The sequence below is a fragment of the Aptenodytes patagonicus genome, chromosome 26 (genome assembly GCF_965638725.1).
Source record: "Aptenodytes patagonicus chromosome 26, bAptPat1.pri.cur, whole genome shotgun sequence".
Lineage (NCBI taxonomy): Eukaryota > Metazoa > Chordata > Aves > Sphenisciformes > Spheniscidae > Aptenodytes > Aptenodytes patagonicus.
In genome coordinates, this window is record NC_134974.1 from 1,204,011 (window position 1) to 1,230,384 (window position 26,374).

Genomic DNA, 26,374 nt, shown 5'->3' on the forward strand with positions numbered 1-26,374 from the left:
TCTGCATCAGCCGCTCCTCGGTAGCTGCTTTTCTGAGCCGTGCCCTACATTCTGCAGCCACCTGCTATCTTCCATCTTCCTACAGACTCTGGGCTTTGCTACAGGCCCGCAAGATAAATGAAGTCCTGATGCTTATGATCTACAAGGGGCCTGCCACAAGCTGCAAAGGTTCTAGAGACAACATGGTACTCTGTGGGCAATTGGAAGAGGCAATAAGCCATCCCATACCCTGAAAGACACTATGCCTTAAGTCCCTGCCACTTTCTCAAGTAACACTAAAGCTCCATATGCAGATGCACTTAAGATCCTCACCCTAACCCCTGCTAGATAATCTCACTATCAGTTCTATTAAGACAGATAATACCAGCAGCTTACAGAGCATACAGCAAAACTGGTAAAAAGACAAGGTTCCATCTTCAATAAAATCAGGAATTCCAAAAACATGCAACACACCTAGAATAAAAAAAATATACTATTAAACCATCTTGCTACCCCTGAATGCTCAATACAAAATTATTGACCTGAAAAAAGAAAGCTGGACATAAGTATACTTTCCACTATATATGCTGCATAACCTTGGCTCATCCCAAAGCTCTTACACAGATGCCTCTGCCTCTCTAGAAGTCAAAACACATCTGCCCAAGTGCCTTGACCAGCTCAAATCCTGGAATTGACTGAAGGAACAGCAAACCACTGGCATGAGAGAAGCCCAGGAGCAAGATGAGCTCCCTGACCAGAGGCTGTGGCTCATATACCCTGGGATCCACCCACCACCCTTCCCACAATCCACCGGGAAAGGGGACGGGCAAACCACCCAAAGGCATAAAAGCAGCCGGCAGGGTGGTGGGGAGTTCTCATCTCACGATGAGATCACGTTGTAGTGATCTACTACAACTCACGTTGTAGTACGAGAGCAGGTATCTGCTCTCATAGGAATATCCATATTCCTATGGATGCTCGAGCGTGTGCCCAAATCCCCGTGGGAACGGGGACCTGCGTGGGACAGGGACCCACGTGCGACGTGGCCGTGCGTGTGCCGTTACTGCTGTGCCCTGTGTGCAAGGACGGGGGACTCGAGGCACCTGCACCGGGCACAGCCGAGCCAATAAAGCAGGATTTTACCCCAGAACCCCTGGACTTTCTCTGCTGGGACAGGCAGCCCCCCCCCACCCCCCCCACCCCTGCTCAGCCAAGCCGTCACTTTTTCCCCGTGACTTGGAACAGAGCAGAGGCGGCTGGTGGCCAGCCCACGGCAGCCGGGGGAAGGAGTTTCATGTGCTGCTCGGTTACTCACGGAGGGGGAAAAAATAAAACCAAACCGCACAGGACTGAAATAACCCGCCTCGCCGGGGCCAGCAGCTCGGCAGATGACTGTTGAACTCACCACGGGGCAAAGACGGGGCGAGGCTGGAAACAAACACCCCAGGGACCCCCCCCAAATGCCCCTGCGGGTAACGTGCCCTGGGAGAAGCAAGCGTGTCCCCAGGGAAATGAGGAGCCTGGGGGGGGGCCTGAGCCCCAGCACAGTTTGGTGGGGGGGGGGGGGCCAGCAACCCTCCCCCCCCCCCCCGACTTTCTTCGTGCATGCACTGCGGGCAGCTGGCTCCTGTCCCCGCTGCTGGGGACAGCGCTGCGGTTGGACTGAGCTGCCTCAGTTTCCCCTCGCTCTGCTCCCCCCACCCACAGCAAACATCCTCCTGCGAGGTGCATGGAGAGGGGCATGGGGGGGAGGAAGGAGGTGGGGGGCCCAGGGCTGAGCTGGGGGGAGAAAAGGTGCAAAAGCCAAAGGAAACGCCGACGCTGGGTCCCAGTGAATCAGCGCTGCCGTTGCTGCGGGGGGGGGGGGGGGGGGGGGGGGCCGGGCTGGCTGAGGGGTGCAGGTGGGTGTCGGGGGGGGGGGTGCAGGTGCCGCACACCCGCCGCCTCGGCTGTGGCAGCGAGGTGACTGCAGGCAGCAGCCCGGGGGCAGGCGGTGGCTCTGCGGCTCTGCAGCCCCGCGGGGGGACAGGGGACGGGATGACAACTTGCTCCCCCAGCAAAGAGGTTGGGACTTGCCCCCCCCCCAGGGGGGGGGTTGGGCATTTCTCCAGTCAGCACTTGAGGGGAGGTAGAGCAGCAGCTCCTGCTGTCCTCTGCTCATCCCAAGCCCGTGGCCCCCCATAAAACCCCAAGCCCTTCACCCCCATCAACACCAAATCCCTTGGTCCCCCAAACCCTTGGACCCCATAAATTCCAAATCCTTGGCCCTAGAAATTCCAACCCCCCTGACCTCACAGATCCAAAACCCTTGGCCCCATAACCCCAAAACCTCGGCCCCACAAACCCCAAACCCTTTGTCCCATAGACCCCAAATCCTTGGCCCCCACAAACTCCAAGCCCTTGGCCCTATAAACCCCAAAACCTTGGCCCCGCAAATCACAAACCCTTGGCCCCATTAGACTCCAAGCTGTTTGTCCCATAAATCCCGAAAGCTCGGCCTCACAGATCCCAAACCCTCGGCTCCATAAAGCCCAAACCCTTGGCCCCACAGCCCCCAAATCTCTGGCCCTATAAACCCCAAACCCTTGGCCCCCCAAACCCCAAATCCATGGCCCCCCCTAAACTCCAAGCCCTTGGCCCCTCAAACCCCGAACCCTTGGCCCCCATAAACCCCGAGTCCTTGACCCCTCAAACCCCGAACCCTTGGCCCCATGGCCCCTAAACCCATGGCCCCCACCAACCCCAAGCCCTTGTCCTGCACCCAGCAGCCTCCAAGGGCAGGACGGGTTTTTCTCCGAGTGCTCCCTTGAGGTCGCATCCTGCCACTGCAGCATCTCCTCTGAGCTGCCCAGACCGGGCAGGGTACGGGCAGGAGCAGAGCTAGGACCCAAACCAGTTCCCTCACCCCAAAGCTCTGGGTGAGGGAAGACGAAGGGGGGGGGGGGAAAAAAAAAAAAAGTCAAAATGGGTTTATTTTATTAAAAAAAAAAAAAAATTTGTACAATTTTAGTTCCTCTATAAAAAAAAAAAAACAAACCAAAACAACCAACAAAACTTCCTACCACTGCCATAATGCTTCGAGCCACTGCAAACTGTAAAAACAAGCTTTTTATATATTAAAAAACAATTTTACATTTTACAATTTTCTACACGCATGCACAAGGTCTCGGCTCTGCGGGAAAAAAAACAACCAAAACCAAAACCCAAAACGAACGAAAAAGGGTTTATTCTTCTTAAACTCCAAGTGGAAAATCCCCCCCCCTCCCTGGCCGACCCCTCCGCTCGCACTCACTGAAGTCTTTTTTTGCAGTAAACCACCCCAAAACGGGCTCCCAGCGGCAGCAGCACCGATGGAGCGGGGGGAGGAACTGGGGGGGGGGGGGTGTGTGACACCCGGGTCCTTCGGCCTCAAAGAGGCTGGAAGACGAGGGAAGCCCAGGCAGGGGTTAGAAACTGCCGAAAAAAATGGAGATTTCCTGGAAATGGGGAAAGCCAGCCCCGAGCAGCGCGGTGCCCGGGTGGGGACAGACCCCCAGGACCCCTCCAGCATCTTAATGTTGCTACTGGTACCTCCTGGGGAAGCCCCCAGCCCCTCTGGGGTGGCACACGTGGCCAGCGTGCTACGGCCCCAGCGGCATCATTGACCCCCCCGCCCCGAACTCGCACCCCTTTAGTGCTTAGGACAAAATAAACCAAAATCAAATCCAACCGCACGCCACCCCGGAATGAAATTCGGCAGCTCCCGCGACCAAACCAACCCCACCCTGCCCAGCCACAACTTACCCCACACCCCCCCCCCCCCCCCGCCCTGCCTGGGACCCCACGAGACCCCCGACCCGGCACGGCGTGGCCGGACAACGGGATCCAGAGGGGGAAAAAAAAAACCACCCCACCCAACCAATTAAAATAAATCCATGAGGTATTTGCGACCTTAACAAAACCAAGGGAAGGCAAAAGCTTTTGCGTCCCCAATGGTGAGCCGGCCTCTGCTCGTGGGACCACCACGGGCCACCTGCCACCATGGGACATTAATTAAGGACCTCATTGAGCCACGAGCCCTCATCACCCTCGCCAGGAACCCCTCGTTTCATTCACCCCGCTGGCTCCGGGTCCAGGATGGGACCCCGAGAGACGTTTTAAGCTGCTCTGCCTGCAACCCACGGCTGCAGCTCCAACCGGCGTGGGGAAGCCCCACAGGGATGCTGCTGGGACCAGGGACACGGGTCGCCTCGGGAGCAGGGAAACCACTTAAAAAACCCCTTCTGCTTCTCTTAAAAAATAGGATTTTCACTTGCTTTTGTTAAGAGCTGAGCACGGAAACCATCAGCAGAGAGGCGAGGAGGACGTTCCTACAGCCAGGAGCATCACCTCTCCGGTGTCTCGGATGCCGGGGGAGGTTTTCATAGCAGCCATGGATCGCGGAGGTGTTTGCAAAATACTCCCCCCCCCAAAAAAATCTCTAGGATTAAAAACCAGCCCCAGCCGGCGGGCGGTGGTTTAAGGTCAGAGCCAGGACAGTTGCCAGGTAGAAAACGGGCAAGCGCAAAAGGTCCTTGGGACCTGATGGTGCTTGAAGACGCTGGTGAAGAACATGTAGAGTTAGCCCTTGAGTTATGGCACCGAAACACCGTCCCCTTCCTGGCCGTGCCGCTGTCCTCTGCCGGCTGCGCCTTCTGGGGGGGATGCTACACGGACCTGGGTTTCGGGGAGGAGGAGGAGGAGGAGGAGGAGGAGGAGGAAGAGGAGGAAGGGGCTCAGCCCACCCCAACGGGGGCCAAGCCGAGGCGGAGGGCGAGTGGTCACAGGTAGGTGATGGAGCTGGGCATGGGTGCTGCTTCCCGGCGCCTGCCGCAGTTCTGCCCTCGAGCCGTGGCCTCCCTGAGCCCCGGCGGAGACAGGGAAGACGAGATGGAGGGGTCCGGAGAGGGTCTGCCCCCCAACCCCTCTCCATCCCTCTTCAGCTCACACGGAGGTCTCTGACTGCAGCCTCATGACGAACTTGTGCGACTTGGGGTCCACAAACTCCTCCGAGAGCTTGAAGAAAGGGATCTTCTTGGTGCTCACCACGAGGCTGAAGTCCTGGCGTTTCAGCACGAAGACCACCCCGTCTTTCAGGCCGTTCGTCACCGGCTCCTCGCTGACCAGCGTCCACTGCTTGGCCAGCCAGCGGTCCTTGTGGTACTGGATGGTGGGTCCGGCCGTCAGGTACCGCTCAAGGAACGCCTTGGAGGAGGGAAAGGACACGTGAACGTTGCCTTCCTATGGCTCAGCCTATTTTTTTTTTTGCAGCCTCAAGCTGCTCGGCAGGTCCTGCAGGAAAAACATCCCCGCACGGCCGGTTCCCATCGCTGCGCGTTGCTCCCTTGGGGTTACACCCGCTTTTCTGGCTTTATCCCCCCAACCCCTTGTCCTCTCGGGGGGATGCTCTCACATGGCGGGGAAAAAAAACCCCCACCCAAGTCCTCACACTCCAGACCAAGCCCTCGGGCAAACCTGGAGACCCGTCCCACCTCGCCGTGCCCCCCACGCACCTTGGGTGTCATGTCGTGGGTGATGCAGAACTCGAGGTGCTGCAGGATGCTCTCCATGGTGTGGTAGGGCTGTTGCTTGGTGGTGCGCAGGTACTTCTGCATGGCCCGGGCCATGGAGGCGAAGATGGCCTGAGCTGCCTCCCGTGGGTCCATGATCTCCCGCGGGTTCTTCTGGTCCTCCTCCTGCAGCCGCTTGATGTGGGTGAAGGCTTCTTCTACCGCCACCACCAGCCTGCCGGGAGGAAAGCCATACGGACGTGGCTGCAGCGGGGCAGAGTCCGGCCGCGGGCAGGAGATCCCCTGGGGTTTGGGGGGAGCCACTCGCTGCCTGCCTACCTATGGATGGCAGGAACCCAGCTTCCACCCCAAAACGGTTTTGGGGGAGATCCAACAGCCGGGCTTGGGATGCGCTTCCCCGAGAGCAGGGACACCTCATCTTGGGGGGCTGGAGGTGACCCCAGGAGCGCCCCCTCCCTCCTGCCAGCACAGCCCAGGTCCTCACGGGAGTCCTGGGCTGGGCACCCAATGGAGCACACAGCGATGGGGCACCCGGTGCCGCACGGAGCCCGGTCCCCGCCGCCGGCCCCGTACCTGGCACGGCGTTTCCGCACCCTGCGCTCGTGCTCTGCCTCCTCGTAGTAATACTCGTTGTGGCTGTTGTCGCGCCTCCGGGCAGCCGCCGCGATGACGGCCCGGGACTGGCCCGTGGAGTTGTTCGTTGTGTTTTCTGCAGGGAGAAGGGTGAGGTTAGAGAGGAGTTTGGGGGCTCCGGGGTGTCCGATGCTCCCCCTGCCCCACGGGCCAGGCTGCGGCGATCCCGCTCCGGGCTCTCCAGAGCCGAGAGGAGCCTCCGGAGAGGAAAACACAGGGATGGGGAAGGGAAGGAGGAGAGAGAACGAGAGGAGAAGCCAAGGGAAGGGGAGCTCACCCTCGCCGAGGGAATAGACTTTAAACCCGGACATTTTCTTGGACAGGACGGATTTTGGCAGGTTGAGGAGGGCAGGGTTGTAGACCGGGAAATCGTGGTAATAGTTCTCCAGGATCCACACGGCTGCTCGCTGGATGCTGCAGGGAGACACAGCCGGGCACGGCGGGGGGGCACAGAGAGCCGGTTAGCACCGCGCTGAGGGCCGGGGGCAGACACAGCCGGGGCAGGACGAGGAGGGAGGGACAGACAGCGGCGTGGCACTGCAGGGACGTCTCATCCCGTGGAGGGAGCGGGGCTGTACCCGCTGCGGGGCACACTCGCAGCTCCTCCGGCCGGCTGATGCCGGGGTGCCACGGAGGGCAGCGGCGTGGGCACAACCGCTGGTGAATACAGGTGTGCATGTGCAGACGCGCACCCGTGAAAGCACATGCCTGAACGCATGTGCACATATGAACGTGCACACGCACCACTGCACGTCCACATATGAACGTGCACACGCACCACTGCACGTCCACATCTGTACGTGCACACACGGATTTTATGGTTGGCCTTGACAACCTTAAAGGTCTTTTCCAACACAAATGATTCTATGAATGTCCACGCATCAACGCCCGTGCACACACGCACGTGCACATGCACAAACATGGGACACCCCCCCCCCCCCCAGCACCCCCGTACCTGAGATGGCCGACGTTGTAGAAGCGGCTGGCCCCGTCGGCGGAGCGGACGGCCTTGAGGGTGAACTGGGGCTGGAGCTGGCGCAGCTCGAGCAGCACCACGGCCAGGTAGTGCACGAAGAGCAGCGCGTCCACCAGCGAGACGGCGTACTGCACCACCCCCTGGTAGTTGCGGTCCCGCGAGTCCAGGATCCGCACGCCGTAGAAAAGCCAGTAGGAGACGACGAGGAGGAAGACAAGCACCATAAGCAACGCTCGGAAGACGAAGACGCGAGGGAAGAAGGCTTTGGGGCGACGGAAGAAGAGAGCCCAGCTGCCCAGCAGGAGGATGAGGAGTTTGAAGGCCACGGAGATGAAGAGCCCCTCGCAGGGTGTCCCGCAGGGCTCCAGCTCCTCCCGCCACAGCAGCTGGGGCAGGAGCATGAAGGCGAGGGGTGTGAGGAAGGCAAGCAGCGCCAGCGCCCCGGCCAGCGAGACGCCCAGGTGCCGGGAGCAGTCCAGGTGGGCGCTGTCCTCCATGTCCTTGGTGATGCGGGTGATGTCATCGTGCGAGATGCTGTGCTCTGACGTCCCCGTCACCACCGTGGTGGTCTCGCCCCAGTTGTCATCCTGGGGAGGGCGGATGGGAGGGTTACATGGGGGATGGCTCCGTGTCCCCCCCGTCCCCAGCGCCCCGGGGGGCTGCCAGCCACGCCGGACCCCCACCCCAACCCAACGCCAGCATCTCCCATCCACCAAACCTCAAAGCCCGGCGCGCTGCCTGGCGCCATCACCCCCATTTAGACGGCGGAAACCTCAGCCTGGGGTGAGGGGACGCAGCGATTTGGCCGGGACCCTCTAGGAAACCCCTGTCGGCAGCTCCGTGCCGCGCTCCACCTCGCCGGCACTGGCGAGAGCAGCTTTGGAAGTGGGAAGCATCCTGCTTCCAGGCAAACCCCCTCATTAGCGGGGCCAGAAGGAACATGCCTGGCTGCCATCCCAACACACCCCCACTGCCGCTGCGCAGGCGGGCGCTGCCTCCTCCAGCGCCACGCCGGGCAAGACAAAGTCGCCGGTGATCCGGCAGCTCAGAGCACCGGACAGGTCTCCCACCGCCTCCGAAAACCCCCTCCTCAAGCCACAGGGGTGTGGAAATGACCCGTCCCCATTCGATTCCTTCCCAGCTAAAACGTGGGGTTTTCAGTGGAGGGAGAAGACCTTGCACCGCAGGCGCTGAAAACACCGCCCCGGCGCAGCCACGGGTCTGTCCATCTGTCCATCCTCTCACTCAGACTTTCAAATCCTGTCTTACAGCGCTTTGGCATCCCTGAAACTTGGGGTTTTATCGTATCGTATTTTTTCCCTGCCGAATTTCTGCAGGAAAGCCGGTAATTCCATTCCAAACAGCAAACTAAAGCACAGCCTGGGGCTTTCCGGAGGGATGTGGAGCAGAGGGAGGGTCCGAGAGGACCAGTCCATATCCCAGCCCGACCCCAGGTGAACCCGCGCTGCCATCGGTTCGTTCCAACCGTGGCTGGACCGGGCAGGCTCAGCCGCCGGCATCCCAGCCACTGCAAACCCCAGCCTCTGCCGGCGCCGACTTCTTGGTGGGGGAAGATGAAAAGAGCCGTAGCCGCCTGCGTAGGTGGCTGGGAGATGATTAAAGCCAGGGACCGGGCTCCGCGGCGGCCGGAGGAGTGCCGGCACCCAGGGTGGGGGGGCACGGCAACGCCGCCCCTGCTGCCGCTCGCACCGAGGGACCCCTGTGGGACCACGGGACCGGGGCAGCTGGCGGAGGGATGCAGCATGGGAGCCTCCTCCACACCAACCCGCCCGCCGGTGTGATCCTGCCGGGAGCCGGGCTGGGGTTATTATGCCTTGGCATGGCCGAGCCGGTGTCACCTGCAGGTGCCAAGCGAGGAGCTGGAGCTAATCCCGAGGGAGTGGATCGCCAGGGAGTGGATCCCCAGGGTGTTTTCCACCCTGGGCAGCCCGTGCCCACCCCGGTTGCTTCCCTGGGGTGCCGTGACAGCCAGTCCCCTTTCATTTGCACCCGCGCTGCCTGCCCACCCGCCCTCCCCGCCAGCACCGCCGCAGCGCTCGCAGGAGTCCGTCCGCCAGCTGAGGGCCAGCCCAACCGGCTCGACTGCTCCGCCGGGGAGCACCAGGCATGCCGGGAGCCCCTGCGCCCCGCCGGCGGCTCCCACCCTCGGCAGCATCCCCGCAGCAGGGCAGAGATGCCGTCCCCATCCCTCCCCCCTGCCCAACTCACCCTTTCATCCCCCCGAGTCGACTCGTTGTCCAACAAGGGCTCGCCTGGCGCTTGGATGGTCACCGACTTGTCCCCGCGGCTCCCATCCCGGCTTTTCGAGCGATGCCGGTCCCGCCGGTCCCTGGAAGGCAAGAGAGGGGAGCAGGGTGGGTGCACCGGGGTGACAGCACCCACTGGGGCCAGGGACCCCTCCCCGGGCACGCACTGACCCCTCACCTGTGCTTGCGGGAGCTGCGGGAATGCCCGGACTTGTAGGAATATCCCGAGTACTGCGACTCATTGTCCATGGTGTCAGAGCGCCGGGGCTTGCGCCACTCCACGCCGAGGGGCTTGGGTCTCCCCGGCCCCGGGACGGCGGCCAGGGCCTCCTTCAGAGGGGGCTTCTTCAGGCCCAGGGGCACCTTCAAGAAGTCGACCGTCACCTTGAGGGACTCTATTTTGATCACCTGGTTGGGCTCGTCTCAGGAGAAAACGGCTCGCCCGCCTGCAGAGGCGAAGGAGAAGGGTCAGCAGCGGCGCAGCAGCATCCCGGCAATCCCCCGGGGGTCCCAGCCGCCGGTGAGCGTCCCCTCGCCCACCACCCCTGCACCACCACCGCTCCAGCCCCAGTGGCAAGTGGGGACGGGACTTCAGCAGGGAAAGGGAATTTGGGTCACTTTGGGGCATTTTCTATTTTATCCCATGCCCAAGCTGGGTCCGGGATGGCCACCTTCCCCTTCATTAACAATACTGCATGATTAGCTTCTGTTTCGGGTGACTTACACTTTAATTAATATCACGATCGTTATTTTAAACTGCCAAGAGAGTGCCTAGGGTGGGGGCCAAAAAAAAAAACCAAAAAAACCAAAAGGAATGAATAATTGGGTGCAGGCAACGTTTCAGGCCCATCTTGCAGCGCGGGGTTCTGCCCAGACACGTTTCCCAGCGCGGAGCCGGGATCTCACACCCAGGAGATCGGCGTGGGAGTCCCGGTTTCTCGAGGAGCATCGCTTCGCACCGGCTCCAGCTCCCCTTGCAGCAGCCGCCCGAGCCGGGGAAAGCGGGGAGCTCCCAGGCTGCCGGGAGCCACCGCGGTGGCTCCGAGGATGGGACCGCTGGCCTGGGCCACCCCGGCAGCATCCGGGGACTGGTCCACCATCGCAAGGCTGGCTCGGAGCAGATACCATCACCCTGCGCGCTGACTCACGGCTGCCACGTCGTTATTAGCCAACCCCAAACTCCCATTACAGCCATTTGTAGGCACAGACGTATATAAATATACACACACACACACACACACACGAGATACCAACCGACGCCTACTTATGGTGTCGGATCTCTGCTGGGTTGGGAAAATAACGCCTTGTTTAAATCCCAGCCGGGCAGCGCAAGTCACCTTGACCTTGGGCAAAGGCTCGGGGGATGCGGGCGGGAGCTGGGGTCCGCGTTGGTGGTCTCTTGGGGTCCCAGCCCGGGTCGCCCCACTGGTTTTGGGGACTCCCAAGCTGCTTACAGCCCCGACGCGGGTTCGGTGCTGGCTTGCCTGGGTCTGTGATCCCACCAGGGAGGAGACCCGGACAGGGATGGGAGCCACCCTCGGGGAGGCAGAGGGGACATCGCGCTGCCTGACCCATGCCGGGGGATGCCGGACCCGGGCGGAAGGGTCCTGCCAAATCCTCCTGCCCTCACCCTAAGGGTGCTGGGGGGCTGCGGGCATTAGGCATCCCCCAGAGCCCCAAACCCCCCTTCCCAGCCAGTACCGCATGCTGGGGGGGCCGCGCCGGCTGTGTTTAGGGGTGGGCCCATGCCGGGTTACCACGGAAATGCCATTTCGACCAAATAAAACCCAAATGTCTTTTGGCCTCTTTTCCAAGGCCTCGGGGAGGGGGAGGCGGGGTCGAGGAGGGGAAAAGAGGGGGGGGTGGGGTGGGGTGTCCTTTTGTCCCAGATGCTGGATGCTCACACATTTATCACTATGGAAACAAAAGCCCCCCCCCCCACCCCCACCCACGCCGGTTGTCTAGGAGATGGCAACAGGGCCGGGAGCTCGTCCCGGCATCCCCAGCGAGCGATGGGGGAAGGGGCCGGGAGAGAAAGGACCCCCCTGTGCCCCCACCCCCCCAACCAACCTCCTGCCAGCCCCCCTCTTCTGGGCTTTGTTTGCAGGCAGGGATCGAGTTTCTGCTGGGAACAATGCCGGGGCCTCGGCCGCTGCCTCCATCGGCGCAGGGGACCGAGGACAGGCTTGTCCCCAGTCTGGTCCATTAACACCATTAGGAGGTTGATACTGGGGCGGGGGACGGACCCGGGGGACTCACCGGCTCCGGGGGACTCACCGGCGGGGCGGGGCGGGAGGTCGGGGCGAGGAGGCTGCAGGCGGGTGCTGTCCCCCGTCCCGGTGGTCACCGAGGCACTTGGGGCATCCTGATCCTCTGGCGGGGACGGCATCCAGCTGGCGGGTGCCAGAGGGGAGCTGCGCATGGGGGGCCGCTCACGGGACAGGCGGCCGCGCCGGGGGTCCGCGGTCGAGCTGGGGGAAGCAAGAGAGAAGGAAATCAGGAGCCAGGCGTCCCCGCCGCACACGGATGCTTCGCGACATCCCCTCCCCGGGGACCGGGACCACCCAGCCACGTGTTTGGGGGAGAGCTGCAGCACGTCACGCCGGGCACCGCCAGCCAAAGTCCTTGTCCTGCAGGTCACCCACCTCGATTCCCTCTGGGGGCATCCTCCCCACGAGAGCTCCTCGCTTGGCCTTGACCCCTGGCGAGCACCCGAGAAGAGTGACGGGCAGGGGAGGAAAACGAGAATGGGCTGGACACCCCCCCAGACACCGCTACAGCTCAAAACCTGCCCCGGCATCACCTCCACGCCACGTCGGCACCCTGCCCCGTACCCCGGCACCGCGCAGCCGCCTGCCGCTGGATGCGACCCTCCCCAAGGTGTCCAGAGCCAGCCCAAGCTCCGCTCCCGCGCCTCCCCGCTCCAGCCAGAGCCAGGCACTCCTGGAGAGGTGAAGCCGATTTATCAGCTGAAATTAAGACGGGGTTTTCCAACACATCCCAGTGACTCAAGGCACCAGCCCGTGGATTTAACGCTCCTCGGCCACCACAATCCCGGTGGCCAGCAGCCACACCTCAAGTCCACCCCCGAGTCAAGGTTCCCCCCCACGGCTGCACTAGCGGCGTGGGGACCCCGGGGCCATCCAGCTCCCAAAGGCAAAGCCAGAGCCGGGAGATGAAGGTCGATCCGTTCAGAGGGAGAACAGGGCACGCATTTCCAAGGGGAGCAAGCAACGAGCCATGGGAACGGCTGCAGAGGGCTGCGGTGAGCCCGGCCCTTCAACCACAAGCTGGCGACGGGGCAGAGGTTACGGGCAGAAGCTCTGGGGCCCTTTCCCAGGGCAGAGCAGTGGCGCGGGATGGTTTGCTCCGGCATGATCCACGGATGAACCACGGGCGATCTCCGCATCCGGACCAGGGCTCGGCGCCGGCCGACGAGGACCCTCCGTCTTGCCCGTACCAAAACAGCCAAACTTTCTCCCCAGCAAAGGCTGGCGGGGCGAATAACCCCCAACCCAGCAGTTTTGCAAGGTTCATTTGTAAATCAAGCAGCCGTCCCGCAGGTCGCTGGAGCCGGGAGCTCCTCGTCCCCCTGTCCCGCGGCCGCTCCGGTGCTGGTGGAGCAACTTGGCCACTCCAGTGGGGAAGAAAGGGATTTTTTTGGGGGGTGTTTTTTTGATGGTTTGCCCAGCAGAGTGGGGAAAGCCGGTTTGGCAGCAGAAGGTGCTCAGGTGGAGAGGCTGGAAATGGATGCCTCGTCTCCAGGAGGAGAAGCAGCTTTACCCTCCCGAGCCCACGGAGACGCCGAGCAACTGCCGAGGGCTGGGAGCGAGAGCCAGACGCATGCAAACGAGGAGGAAAACTCACATTTTTAATAGCGAGGTGATTAACCATCAGAACAAACTCCCCAGGGGAGGAGAGGATTTGCCATCTCTTGACATCTTCAAGTCCAGACTGGACGGCTTCTCGGGATGATGCTGGAGCACATCACAGGTTCAAAGCAGCGAGAGCTCGGCTGGGGCTTCGGGGCGGTCAGAAAAGCCGCTGCCGCCGTCTCTCCTGCCTTTGAGTCCGTGAACCTCAAACACAAACTCTCTTTTGCATTCAAATGCTCAAAAAAATAGGTCCAAGCATTTCTAGATGAGAAAGCTTTCTTATTTCAAAAGCTCCAGGGCAAATCCTGAGAGAGGAATCCTCTCCTCCCATCCCCGACGAGGCAGCGTGCCCCTCGGACCGGGCAGCACAAACCCATGCCGCGGGGCTCTCTCCCCGCTTTATTCAGCACCAAGACATCGCGAGAGCTGGGCACGACGTTTGCTGGAGAAAAACCCGCTTCGAGCACGGGGCAGAGGGAGAAATCGGTGGCCGAACAACTTCTGTCCCGGCCAAGAGCGTTGGGACCGCACCGGCTGCCTTCGCACTGGAGCGGATCAGCGAGCGTCCACATGTTCTCACGCCGGAGCTCAGTGATTTACACCACCGGTGCCCTTTTTCCAGCATCTGCAAATCTAGGTCAATTAACTAAATACCAGCGTTAAGTCAGGATGCTCTAATGTGGTTACGAGAGGGGTGTGAGCGCAGCCCTTCGCACACCGGCGATAGCCGGCTTCCCACCGCCGGGCCAAGCAGGAGCAGAAGGGAACATCAGCCACATCTGGGCAGGTGTTTTCCTGCTAGACCCGACAAGCACCGCGGCAACTGAGAAACTGAGTCACGGAGCAGGCCAGGAGCATCCCGGGGTCCTGGATTCCTGGCACATGACTCCACCGCTGTTCATCCTCCCAATAAGCCCGGGAGGGCTGGAAGCATGGCTCTGCCCGTGGCAGAAATGGGGAAACTGAGGCACACCGCAAGCCGGAGTCTGTAGCCGCACGGGCTGTTTATGGACTGGCAGGAAACCTAACGCGAGCCTCAGCCCTGCCTCGCACCGTAATTTTTGGGCTGTCCTCCCCTCACTGTGCCAACGCCGAGGAGGTTGGCCCGGGGATCCCCCCCGAGCAGCGATGCCCACAGTGGGGACGCTGCCGGCACGCCTCCGAAACCGGCCCGGGAACGGGATGCACCTCCCAGCCCCGGCACACGGGTCTGCCGAGCCGAGCGCCCGGCACATTTGCTTGCTTGGCTACACAAACACGCCTTGCTGCCTCCGCACAATAGGCACCTTCCCCGGCCGGCCACCACTGCGCTCTCCCGCCGGCCACCGGCCCCCCGAGCCCCACGCTGCCAGGGAAGCGGGAGGCGGCGGGAGGAGGCGGACGGAGCAATGACCGTATTTCACATACGCACCAAACGCTGGGGTGACGGAGGAGGCTGCCGGCACCGGGAGCTGGGCGCCCACGGGTGACACGCAAAGAGCAGAAGGTGGGCGCGTGGCTAGGAAAAACCCCTGCTTCGATGCGGGGGGAGACGGGCTCCCCAGGCAGGAGCAGGGGGGGGTGTCAAAGCAGATATCCCCCCCCCCCCCCCCGCCGCATCTATTCAAGCCCCAAGCACCGGCTCTGCATCATCTACCGAGGAGCTGGGGAGAGGCCGCCAAGGCAATTCGCTGCCCTCCCCCTGTTTGCAACGCCCCCTCCAGAAGCACAAACACCAACAATTTTCCCTTCCTTTCTCCCCGGGCCGTATCCAGCCCCGCACCTCCTCTTGGCTGGCGGAGCTGAGGCTTCACAGCGAGCTCACTGTGCGTCCCTCAACCCAGAGGCTGCTCCGCTCCTTTCCACGGCTGAGTCCCCCCCGTGCCGGGCTGGGAAAGCGGCCGCCCCGGTCCCCCCGGCCGGTGGAACAGCCCCGGCCCCGGGAGATGCCGCCGCTGGGAGGAATCTGCAAACTTCCAGCTCTTTGGTCCGTTGGCACGACCAGGCACTTCAGAGGGACGCGGGAAAGGCCCATGGGAAGCCCAAGTGGCTTAATCCAACTCCCCCATGGGGTCTCATTCTGCTCTCAAATTGCTCAGCGTCAGCTTGGATGCAGAAGGTTTAATATCCCTTCCAAACTGCCAGCTTTAATTACGATCACTCGGGATCGTTACAATATCCGCAGGAACGTCCAGTCCCTCGAGCGCTCCGTCCCCACCAAGTTTCCTCCGGCGGGGAAGTCCCACTGCGCGACTACGGGACAAAGCCCAGCCTTTCACCCGGCATTTCAAACCCGCTGCATGTCTGGGAGCGATGGAGGTCGCAGCCGCGTCGGGCGGCGGGGATGCACTAGCTGCCTCCGCTCAGGTAAAAAGGACTGCACCGAGATCTAGAACCAGAGGGAGAAAAAATGTACGAAACCCAGGGATTTGCATGAGAAGGGGGCTGGATGCAAAGAGAAAGCTATTTGCATTGCAAAACCTGCCAGCACCAAGGGATCCTAACTGCAGCCCTACAGCCAGCTGTGCTCCCAGATGCCCACCGGCCGCTTACCTGCTCCGTCTCTCCCTTCCCAGGGCTCAGCGCCCGGCAGAGGGGCTCAACCTGCACCCCAAATCCTCACAGCCCCCGTCCGCCTTGGCCTGAGATCGTGGGGAGTGCTCGGGGCACCCCGGGAAGACGAGCGGCAGCTTCGCCCTCGTGGTTTCTGGTGCCGGGTCCAGGCGGAGGCGGGATGGCATCGTGATGCCCATCGAGATGTCCCCTCCTGCTCCAACCTCCAGTCACACCGGTGGCACCTCCGGGTGGGATGCTGGCACGAAGTGACAAACCTGTGGCCACCCTGGGGCACAGGAGGATGCAAACGCCGGAGTCCCAGGCTGCTTCTCCGGTGGCCACGAGCATCCAAGCGGTGCCACAGGGCGAGCCGAGGAGGTGCAGGGGTCCATGCTCGTGGTTCGGGCTGTTACTTTGATTTCAGCACGTCCTCCAAGAGCATCGTCGGAAGCTCTGTCCCCAAGGCGCTGCAGCGACACCCCAAAAAGCCAGTTCCTACCCCAAAGGGACACCTGCGGCATAGACGACTGCGCTTTTAGATCGATCATAGCTCTGCTCCGTCAGCTCCGGGTGCCTAATACTTAACCCTACTAAATCCTGCCAGGCTGTGGCGGGCAGACAGAGTTATCTGCGTCTCGGAGCCTGGAAAAGCAGTGTAGAAAGGGGATCTGTGTGGGTCCAGGCAAGGAGCAAGGTGACCGCATTCACCCACCGACTGCGGTGCTCGAGGTGGGGCCGTGCTCAGCCCGAGGCGGCAAACGCCTTTGGAGGGCACAAGGGAAAAAAATCCCTCGCGTGGGGTCCGGCTTCGGCGGCTGGTCCTGCCGCCCCGGCAGCCCCGGCGCCGCGATGCCCACGGGTCCGAGCACTCGCTTCGGCTTCATCGCTGGCACTCGCACGGGGGCAGCCAGGGAAGGGCAGCGAAGGCCCGTGGTTTTCTCCGAGGCCCCCTCCCAAGCATCCTGGCTGGACAATAAAGCCATAAAGCATCTGCCAGCCGCGCCGACCCTCAGAAAACAGAACCAAAACCTAAAATTAAGTCGGACCAAAGACCCGGGGCTGATTCAGCTCTGCCCGACGCTGGGGTGATGGGTTCCCTGCCTTCCCCCCAGCCCCCTTCGGCCCCATTGTCTGCGAGCTGATGAAAACAAGAAACCACATTTGATCATTCAAATGGCTGAAGGGAGCCCAGAAGGAGCACGGGGACGGGCAACTGGTGCCCCCAGCCCCGTGCCCGTCCTCGGGGCCGTGCCTCCAGGATGGGGGCTGTCCACGGGACCCGGCGACCCGCAACCCTAAAACAATCACCCCACGGTCCAACAGCCAGGCGAAGAGCCATCGCCGGCTCCAATGAAGTCGTCTGCTAATTAAATCAGCCGGTCTCATCCTGAGCTTCCCCCCCCCCCCAGCACAAAGACAGCGTAAATACACAGGAGAAGCCCGGCTGCGCACAGATCGCATCTGACTCAAGCTGCCTCGGAGCCCAGCTCGGTCCCAACACAATCCCGAATTTCTGTGATTAAGCAACAGCCGTCCCCAGAGGCTCCGTGAAGATAATATTTAATTCTTCTTTTTTTTTTTTTTGTTTTAAACCTCCGCCTCGGCTATTACACCAAGGCCTGGAGCGGGGGGGGAACAGACTCTACGCCCTCTCCCAAGGAAATAAAGCCTCTCACCCCAGACAGAGCAGCAGGGCCGATGTCTGAGCTCGCGCCCGGTGTCGAGCGGAGGGAACTCCCTGTTGGCTCAGGGCGCTGCGCCAGGACGGGACCAAGATAAACCGGATCAGAATCCGGCCGGGTCTCTCCCAGAAGCAGGTGAGCGTGCCGGCAGGGACAGGCGCAGTGGGCAGACCCTGCCTCGGCGGGTCCTGCAGATCTGGCAGGAGCATCGGCCGTTTTCACTTCCCCGTCCTCAGAGCAGTCACCCAGCCCTGGCGCAGGGCAGGTAGCGGGATGGACACCCCATAGGCGTGTCCCCCAGCCGCCGCCGCCGCGGTCACTCTATCGCTCGCAGGGGTTGCAGGCAGGGAGGAAGCCCTGCGCTTACACCCATGCAGGGCACAAAGAGCTCGGAGGCCAAGGGGTGGTTGGCCGCAGCAGGGCAGCTCGGCCAGTAAACTCCAGTATCAGCATGCCTGCTGCCGAGTGGGAAAGCCACAGGCACCGGTGCCAGGCTGCAGGCAACTGGGGGGGGGGGATCCGGCCCCGCCGCATCGCCCACCGGGGAGGTTCCCCAGGGCCGGCAGAGCCCTGCGAAAAGGGAGCAACCAGCACTCTGGGAGCGAGGCCCATCCCCGGGTGCATCCCTCAGCACCCACCGCCCAGGGACACCCCACCCCACACCCCCCCACCCCGGCCCCCCTTGCTTCAGGGCTGGAGGCAAAAAAACCTGGCGGCCCCGCATCTCCCCCTGCCACGCAGCGAGGCACCCCCGGGAACGGGGCTCGCCGAGCAGCCGCTCCCCGCCTGGCTGCCGGCCCAGGAAAGTCCCCGGCTTCCCAGGCCCTTCCTGCAGGGACGCGCCGAGCCCGGCCCCGGCCCCGGCCCCGGCCCCGCTCCTCCCCGCGCTGCGGCGGGGCTACTCCGCACCCCGGCTCCCCCCGGTTCTCCCCCGCACTCACCATCGCCGCCGCACCTTTGTGCGCGTCCCCCCCCCCCCGCACCAAAATCCCGGGGCTTGCTGCTGCTGCTGCTGCTGCTGCGGCGGCGGCGGCGGAGGAGGAGGAGGAGGAAGAGGAGGAGGAGGAGGAGGCGGAGGAAACCCCGAATCCCAGCGGAGCGGCTCCCCCCCCCCCCCCCCACCACCACCCCCCCCCCCCGGCCCCGCCGCTCCGCTCCGCCGTGCGCCCGGCCCCGGCCCGCCGCGCCCCGGGCCGGCAGCCCCCGCCCGCGCCGCCGCTGTTCCCGGCCGCTCCCCCCGCGCCCGCCCATTGTCTCCGCTCCGCGCTCCCGGCGCCCCTCCGGGGCCATTGTCTGGGGGGGGACGGGGACGGGACGCGACGCGACCCCCGGCATCCTTCCCCCCTGTGCCCGCAGGTGGGGAAGGGGGGCCCAGCTCAGGAGGGTCCCAGCCGCTCCCCCCCCCCCCCGGTCCTCGACCGGCAGCCGGGGCTTTTGGGATAAGGATGGGCGGGGGTGTGTGTGTGTGTGTGTGTGTCCCAGGGGGGTCCCGCCGCTTGGGGGGTGGCACGGTGGGGCTCAGGGTTAAGCCCCACTGGAGTCTTCCCCCGGCTTCGGCAGCCGGTGGGGTCACGCAGAGCCCACGAGGTCCTCGTGCCCGGGGGTCACCGTGCCCCAAGTGTCCCTCTGGTCACCGTGTCCTCAAGTTCCCTTCTGGACACCGTGCCCCCAAGTGTCCCTCTGCACCCGGGCACGAGCATGGCCAGGCCCATGGTGGGGGGGGGGCGAGGATGAGCCTTCACCCTGGCAGAGGTGCCCCTGAAGGGGTAACAGCCCACTGCGGTCATGCTCCTGCTCCCACCTTTGTGCCAGGCCGGGCTGTTTTGGGGTGGGGGTGAGGACGTGCCTGTGAACAAGCGACTCCCCGTGGCCCTTGGATGCCCCCACCCATGAAAGCTGGGTCCATCGCCCGGGTCTGGCTGTGTCCCCCGGTGTGTCTGGGTGGAGAGTCCACCTGTGACCCTCATGGTAAAGGTGTCCTTGGCTTGGAACAGGTCAGGGCGCGTGGGAGCCCCGATCCTCTGCTCCAGCCAGGCTCCTGCTGCACTGGGTTGGTTGGGAGCGCCTGGAAGACCCCCACCCCAGCTCCCAGCTCCGCTCCCCAGGGACAAGGGATGCACAGGGAGCAAGGAGGGACTGGGGGGGGGGGGGGGGGGGAGGGCAACACAGACAGGGGACAGCAGCTCAGCACACACCTGCAGACCATCAGCACACACCTGCAGACCACCAGTCTGCAGAGAGGGAGCTGGGGGGGCTGGAAAGGATGGAGCCATGCCCCATGCAAGCCCCCGTGCCAGGCATAGGGGTCCCTCATGGGGGTCTCAGGGCCCAGCGCTTTGGAGCTGCACCGTCCCCTCACCCAGCGGGGCCCGTGGGAAGGAGCCCATGCTCTCACAGGCCACTCGCACCCCCCGGGCAGCAGGGGTGCCATGGGGGACACACAGCTCATGGGAGAGGGGGGGAACCCAGCACCCCCACCTGCTCCAGAGGGAGAGACCCCCCTCACCCTTCGCAGCGTCCTGCAAAGCCAGTCCCTCCACTGGGCGAGGCCAGGAGGCGTGGGGACCCCCCCCCCACGCGTGGGGGACCCCGCGGCGGGGGCGCACCACCTGCCCGGAACAGCCAGGCCAGGCCGCCGGGCGCTTTATATCAATGAGCGAGGCTGGGAACGGGCCGGGCCCGCCCCCCCGCGCTGCCCAATGGCGTGCGGCGCTCTCCTCCCGGCGCACGTCATTGGCCGGATTTAAATGACTTGTTTTCCCTTAATGGAGAAGGCGGGGCAGGGGCGGGAGGGAGCGATGGGGCAGGGGCAGGGGCAGGGGCAGGGGCAGGGGCAGGGGCAGGCTTGGCCCGGCCCGGCCCGGCCAGGCTGGAGGGGTCCTGCCCTGTCTGAGCCCCGGCACAGCTCAGCCCATGTGTTTTGGGTCCCCCTGGGTCACCCCCCCCCCCCCCCCGCCGGTGTGTGCCCCATCAGGCGAGGCCCCAGGCGGGTGGAGTCCGGCAACATCCTCTCCGCAGCATCCAGAAACGCATGGTCCAGGCTGAGCTCGGTGAGAGCTGCTGGGTCAGAGAGAAGGGAGGGAAAGGGCAGCCAGAGCTGTAAGCTGGGGGAGGGAGGTCGGGGCACCTCGGGAGGGACCCCCCGAGTCTGGCCAGCTTGTCCCTCCTTTTTTTTATCGAGGGCCCTGGCTCTCGTGGAGGAGCCCGTCTAGGAGTCATCGTTGTGGCTCCTGCCCAGGGGTGCCCCATGCAGCTCAGCCAGTGACGCTCATCCCACCGTGTATTTTCCTACCGCCCTGCTGGGCTCCACGCTGCAGTTGTCATGGGGAAGCCCAGCTCCAGCCTGTTCCCTGAGGCGGCTTGAGCAGCCTCGGGGCTGCTCCAGGTCCCCCTCTGCCTCCAGGTATGAAATGGCAAGGAGACCCGATGCTGCATCCTACACCGGCCGTGGAGACTTGAGGGAGGTGGATCCCAGCCTGTGCTGGTCCTCTGGCTCTTGGCACAGAGCTGGGGGATCAGTGTCCCCCCCGGCCTTTTCACATAGCCTAATGGGCTGTGTGAGTCACTGGAGCAGCCTTGAGGTGTAACCTTGGGGGTGCAGGAGCTGTGGCCAAGTTTGGGTCCTTGCGACCCAGCAGGGCTTGAGGATCGCTGCTGGGTGTGGGCCCCCTCTGTTCTCCCTTCCCCCTGCAGCCAGCTGCCCCGGGCTGTCCTCTCGCTCCCGCTCCGGCTCCAGGAGTGATTAATGGGCCCTCGGAGCTCATTCCTGGCCAGCTGGGGTTGCTGGAGCCTCCCTGCCATCTGGGAAGGGCCGCATTGTTCCACCTTGTGATTTACAGGGACGGTCCCCTCCCTCCGCACCCTGCTCTCAGGACAGAAGAGCCTGCCTGGCTCTGCAAGGCGCCTAGCCCTGTCCCACGTGGAGCACCTGGGATCAGCAGCGCACAGGGTGCTGGGCGCTTCCCATCCATCTCCTGGGGATGAAGGAGCCCCCAGAACCAGCTCTGTCTTGCCTTGTTCTTTGGAAACGACCTTCTGCAGAGCAAGGAAGACCCAGGGCCCTTGCAAAGTCCCCGTACACCTCCCTGAGCAGAGCGGCAGGCAGTCATGTCCCCTCACACCCGCCGGACCCCTCTCCTTGCCCAGAGCTGTCCCATCACCCTACACGCTAACAACCGGACCCCGGACAGGTCCAATGCCCATCAGTTCCAAGGCGTCATGGCCGGGCTTCCCGCTCTGCAGGGAGGGGGGCAGAGGCTCCGGGCAGATAACTCCGGAGATTAGGAGCCCTAGAAAGCAGCGTGCAGGGTGGCCAGCCTCTCCCTGCCCCGGGCAGGATCAGCAGCATCTAACCCATCCCCACAGATGTTCATCTGACCTGTCTGCAAGCCCTGGGGCGGCAGGCTGCCAGCGATCGCGCCAGACCCTCCTCGGCCCGTTGGCCCTCCTCTCCCAGCGCCACGCACTGCGGACCCTGCCTGGGGGGGACACACGTGGGTCCCAAACTGCCCCGCTGCACGCCCTCGTGCCCGGCTCTCACCACGCTGCTGTCTCTGGTCTCCGTCCAGATGGGCTCTTTATCTCTGCTACACGATCACCGGTGCGAGGCATCCGATGGCTCATTAGGTCCTGCTCCGTGTCTCGAAGGAAGGGATCAGATACGCACTTTATCTAGCAAGACCGTCAGCCCTTTTGGGCCGGGGCCCGTCTCTCCCAGCCACCCGGCTTTGATCGGCATCGCGGCCTCGGGGGACCCTTGTGCTCTAAACCAAGCATAAAACAAGCATTTAAAAGGATGGGTCACGGCGGGTGCTTTAGGGAAGGTCCCATGTGTGCGCACGGGTGCCGTTTGCCTTCGTCCCTTGCACCGGTCCTGGTCCCAGCCCTGCCTGAGAGCTGCAGCGGGGTTTGCGGCAGGTCCCTTCACAGGGGACAGGGATGCTCCAGGGCCCGGCTGGCAGGGATGGGGTTCCCCAGCCTGGGGGGGTGACAGGGGTCTGGTGTGAGCTTGCAGGGCCCCGTCCTGGGGACCCAGCAGATGGCACTGCCGCCTCGCGCAGGCGAGCTGGGGACACAGCTGCTGCCCACGGTGACATCCCCAGAGGAGCAGGGCACACACAGGCGGCCTGGCCCTGGGGCAGCAGGCTGAGACAAGGCGGGGGCCTTCCCCCTTCCCAACCCGGGGTGTCACGTCCTGCCCCGGCTACTCCTTTTTGGGACATGGAAGGGAGCCAGCAGCCATCCCCACCTCGTCGCTCCCGGGGCAGGGACACAGAAATGCCGCCGGGCAGAAGCAGCTGAGCGGTTTCACGCACGTCTGTTTATCTGCACCTTCAGGACTATTTTCCATGGGTATTTTTCAAATGAAAAGCCATTCCTCGTGCACGCACCTACCTGCGCGCCGGGTCCAGCGTCCTCCAGAGGCCGGGGAAGGGATGGAGAGATGGAGATGTGTATGGGGAAGAAGAGAGAAGGAAATAGCTGTGGGAATAGAGAAAGAGTTGGGAAGTGGGTAGGAAAACGCTCAGGGAGGCAGAGGAGAAGCCGAGCTGCCCGTTACCCTGCCTGCCCGCAAGCACAAAGAGCAGGCAAGGGACCCAATCTGTCGGAGATGACAGCAAGGCCAGAACCAGCATCTAAATTAGCATGAAGTGTTTCCATTGTGCAAGGCACAATGAGGACCATATGTCGGGGCCGGGGCTGGCAGCCGGGAACAACGGGCCCCGCAGAGGTTTGGGAGCCGCCGCCGCGGAGCTCACGCTGCCCTAAGCTGACTACCACCTCCCGGAGCGCACGTGGCCGGGGGTGGGATGGAGACGGCCGTCCCGCACAAACCTCCGTGCGTGGAGGCTGGCGCCGGAGGGGTTGGGAGCCGAGCTGGGTCTGGATGCAGGCGGTGGAGACACGGTGCATCCCAAGGGGCGAACACCGGGGAGAAATGCCTGAGCTGGGACAAAAAGGGGCCCTGGGAGCGCCGAGGTCCCCCAAGGTCCCCTCCCGTGCCCCACCAGCCGCTATTGCCCCTGCAGCCTGATGCTGCAGCCCGGCGCAGAGTCCCCCCGCTTCCTTCCCCGGCTCCCTCCCCCATGTTTATTATTTCCCCTTTGACGCATCTCTGCTGAGCCGAGCTGCAGCCGAGGCCAATTGATTATATGAAGAAATTTGGAGCAAGTCGGCGAACAGCTGCAACCTGCCCCCAGGGACGCGCGGGATCGGCGCAGACAAAGGAGATGAGCCGCAAACTTGCTTCCCCGCGTAGCTCGGGGTGGGCCGAGGAAGCGGGGAAAGCGCTGGGGGCTCGCAGGGGAGAGGGCTGGGGGACACGGAGAAGGGGACCGCGGGGGCTCTGCTAGGCAGAGGTGCACGGTCAAGCGATGGGCGACTTTGGAGCCGGGACCGCACTGATTTCCCAGGGGTACGCAGGAGAGAGAAGGTGGTTTATTGGGTGTGTTTGGAGATGCTGATGTCTGGACCAGATGTCCTCATCCCTCTGCTGTCACCAGAAGGACCGGGCCATTCGGGGCCTGCTTGTCCCAGCAAACCCAAGCTGGGCTCAAACAGTGACTGCAGACCCGGGGAAAGCCAAAGACACGGCGTCCGCCCTGGCTCCGAGCAAGCCTGAGCCCAGCCCGTGCTGGCAGGACTCTTTGAGTGCCAAGAGGACACGTCCTGGTCCCTTGGCCGGAGCGGTGGGCGATGGCCTCCCTCCCACCGCCTCCTTTCACAGGCACGGCCACAGCCATCAACTCCTGCGTGGGGAACCTGCCACCACCACGGAACAGCGCAAGGAAGAGATGGTTAAAAACAAGATTAAAAAAAAAAAAAAAGAAAGAAAAAGGGAAGCTGGGCACTCCAAGTTCAAGATCTCTCTTTTGCTGGCAGTTTAATTTATTTCCCCCTCCCCGACTTCCTTGTGAACTCATAAATAATAAATCCTTGCACAGCCTGAACAGCCAAGACAAACACACGCTGGGGCACACCGCGTACAAGGGTGGGTTGGTTGGTTTTCCGCCGTGGTCATTAGTTTTTTGTTTGTTTTCTAGTTTTCCTTTCCCAAAAGTGCACAACACAGCAAATAAATAATAACATTTATCAATAAATTAATTCAATAAATATCCTCGTGGCAGAGAGACGTGGCTGGTGAGTGGGAGGGGAAGGGTGGGCTGCCCTGCTCTGTCTTGTTCTGCCGCTGCCCCGCTGAGCGGTGCGGTGACGGGGGAGCCGGCTGCGGGGTCCGCTGCTCCGGCCCTCGGGGATCCCACATTCACTGGTGAGTCCTTGCGAGACAGAGGTAGCGATCGTTCTCCCTGCTTTTACGGGGAGGGGGAAAATGAGGTACGGAGCGAGGCGTCGCTGGGAGCTGGTGGCAAAGGCAGGGGTGGGATGGAGCCAGGAGGTCTGCGAGGTCCCGGGAAGCCCAGCTCGCAGGGCTCGGACATTCAGCACGGGCAGCGGCCAGCACCTCGGGGGGGCAAAAAGCGGAGGGTGGGACCCTGGAGGGCAGAGCAGGGCAGGTGCTGCTGGGACCCCCTGCTCCGGCTCTGGGGGTTTGCTGGTGTTCGCAGGACATGGCACTGACCCTCTCACCATGAACGTTTCATCTCTGGCACACCGAAGTCCATCTCCCCCAGCACCTACCCCACGGGCCGGACCACTGCCTGTCTCGCGGCGAGGCTCGACGAGGAGCAGCTCCAACTCATTCCCCGTGGGCCAGGCTGTGCCTCTGCTCCCGGCCCGGAGCGTTGGCTCTAAGCACAGTCAGTGGTTTCTGCGCGGTCCTGGTCCCCAGCCCGGGCTCTGCTTGTGCTCTTGCCACTGCCAGTGCAAAATTAACTCTTAAAACAAACACACACACCCATAAAACAAGGCAAAACATTCACTCTCGCAACGAGCTTTCCCCAGCCTCAGCGTGCCCTTGCTGGTGAAAAGGCTGCTCGGCTCTGCTTTCCCTTCCCGCTCCCCTCCCTCTCCCAAAGTGCTGATCCGTGTTAGGGGGGGCCGGGGAGAGCCCCGGCTGCTGGAAGCTGGGCAAAGGGGCCGTGCCTGCTTCCTCCCCTCTCCAACCCCGCTGCCCTGCAAGCCGCAGGTAAAGTGCAGTTTACCCCAGCAGAGCGCGTGCTGTGAAAGGATCACGCTGCACCAGTGCCATACTGGTTTAAACGGGGGGGCCCGCGGCACCCCGGGGCGAAGCCTCTTTGCACATGAGCCCCGGCAGCACCAGCTGCGCTGCAGAGGAGGGACGCGGCGCCGGGGGAGCTGAGCGCTGACGTCCCCCCGTGCCGGGGCACGTGCCACGCTTGTGACCCCAGGCCTTTTTCACCAGGAGCACCGAAGGGGAGACAGAGGAAGAGTCGGGAGGGATGAAGGTCTGGTGCCCCGGGGTGGTCACGTCTGTGGGTGCAACGGGCCAGACCAGGGGGGCTTCACGCTCGTCGTGCACTAGTGCAAAGGAGGGTCGGGCAGCAAAGCCTGGGATGCACGGGTCTGGGGAGCAGAGTGCTGAGCTTCGGGGAGACCAGATGTGCAACGGAGGGGCTTGGAGAGACGCCGGGTGCTGCTCCAGCCTGGCATGGGAGCAGGGCCAGCGCTGCTCCGGGCACCTTGCAGGCAGCACGGTGAGCGAGCACGCCTCTCTGCTCCGTCTCGAGGGGAACCTGCCGCTGTTGTCCATGGAAAGCGTGGCCAGGTCCTGCCAGGTCTGCACCACACTTTGTGCTTCCTTTTGGGGTGTGAAAAGCCAGGGCAAACACAGAGGAGCCGCTCCGTGCCCAAGGATGCTCCTGGGCTGTGCTCCCTCCGCAGAGAGGACGGTCCTGACGTGGGCCTTTAAGTGCCCAGCGCGATGCCGGGGGCAGAGCGGCAGCAAACAGACAAAATG

The 26,374-nt window shown here is 63.1% G+C and overlaps 1 protein-coding gene across 4 annotated transcripts; it reads right to left on the reverse strand.

Annotated features, from left to right (window-relative positions):
- Window positions 1-3,805: 3,805 nt before the first annotated feature.
- VANGL2 (VANGL planar cell polarity protein 2) lies at window positions 3,806-18,564 on the reverse strand. 4 transcript variants are annotated; one of them, XM_076360084.1, is made up of 9 exons: window positions 18,438-18,564; window positions 11,682-11,875; window positions 9,583-9,850; window positions 9,367-9,487; window positions 7,117-7,724; window positions 6,439-6,575; window positions 6,102-6,237; window positions 5,511-5,742; window positions 3,806-5,202 (listed from the first exon to the last, which is right to left on the reverse strand). In XM_076360084.1, the coding sequence occupies exons 3-9, from the start codon at window positions 9,651-9,653 to the stop codon at window positions 4,942-4,944; spliced, it is 1,566 nt and encodes a 521-aa protein (XP_076216199.1). In that variant the 5' UTR covers window positions 9,654-9,850; window positions 11,682-11,875; window positions 18,438-18,564; the 3' UTR covers window positions 3,806-4,941. The 4 variants fall into 4 exon arrangements, with proteins under 4 accessions (XP_076216199.1, XP_076216202.1, XP_076216200.1 ...); XM_076360087.1 differs by having other exon boundaries at window positions 11,664-11,875; XM_076360085.1 differs by lacking the exon at window positions 18,438-18,564 and adding an exon at window positions 12,050-12,143.
- Between the last annotated feature and the right edge of the window lie 7,810 nt (window positions 18,565-26,374).

What these genes read in the sequence shown, in the direction of transcription:
- VANGL2 (XM_076360084.1), bottom strand. Translation starts at nt 9,653, where the DNA reads ATGGACAATGAGTCGCAGTACTCGGGATATTCCTACAAGTCCGGGCAT. An exon ending in AGTCTATTCCCTCGGCGAGG is followed by an intron (nt 6,238 to 6,438) that starts GTGAGCTCCCCT and finishes TTCTCCCTGCAG; the next exon opens with AAAACACAACGAACAACTCC. An exon ending in GTGCGGAAACGCCGTGCCAG is followed by an intron (nt 5,743 to 6,101) that starts GTACGGGGCCGG and finishes TCCTCCCGGCAG; the next exon opens with GCTGGTGGTGGCGGTAGAAG.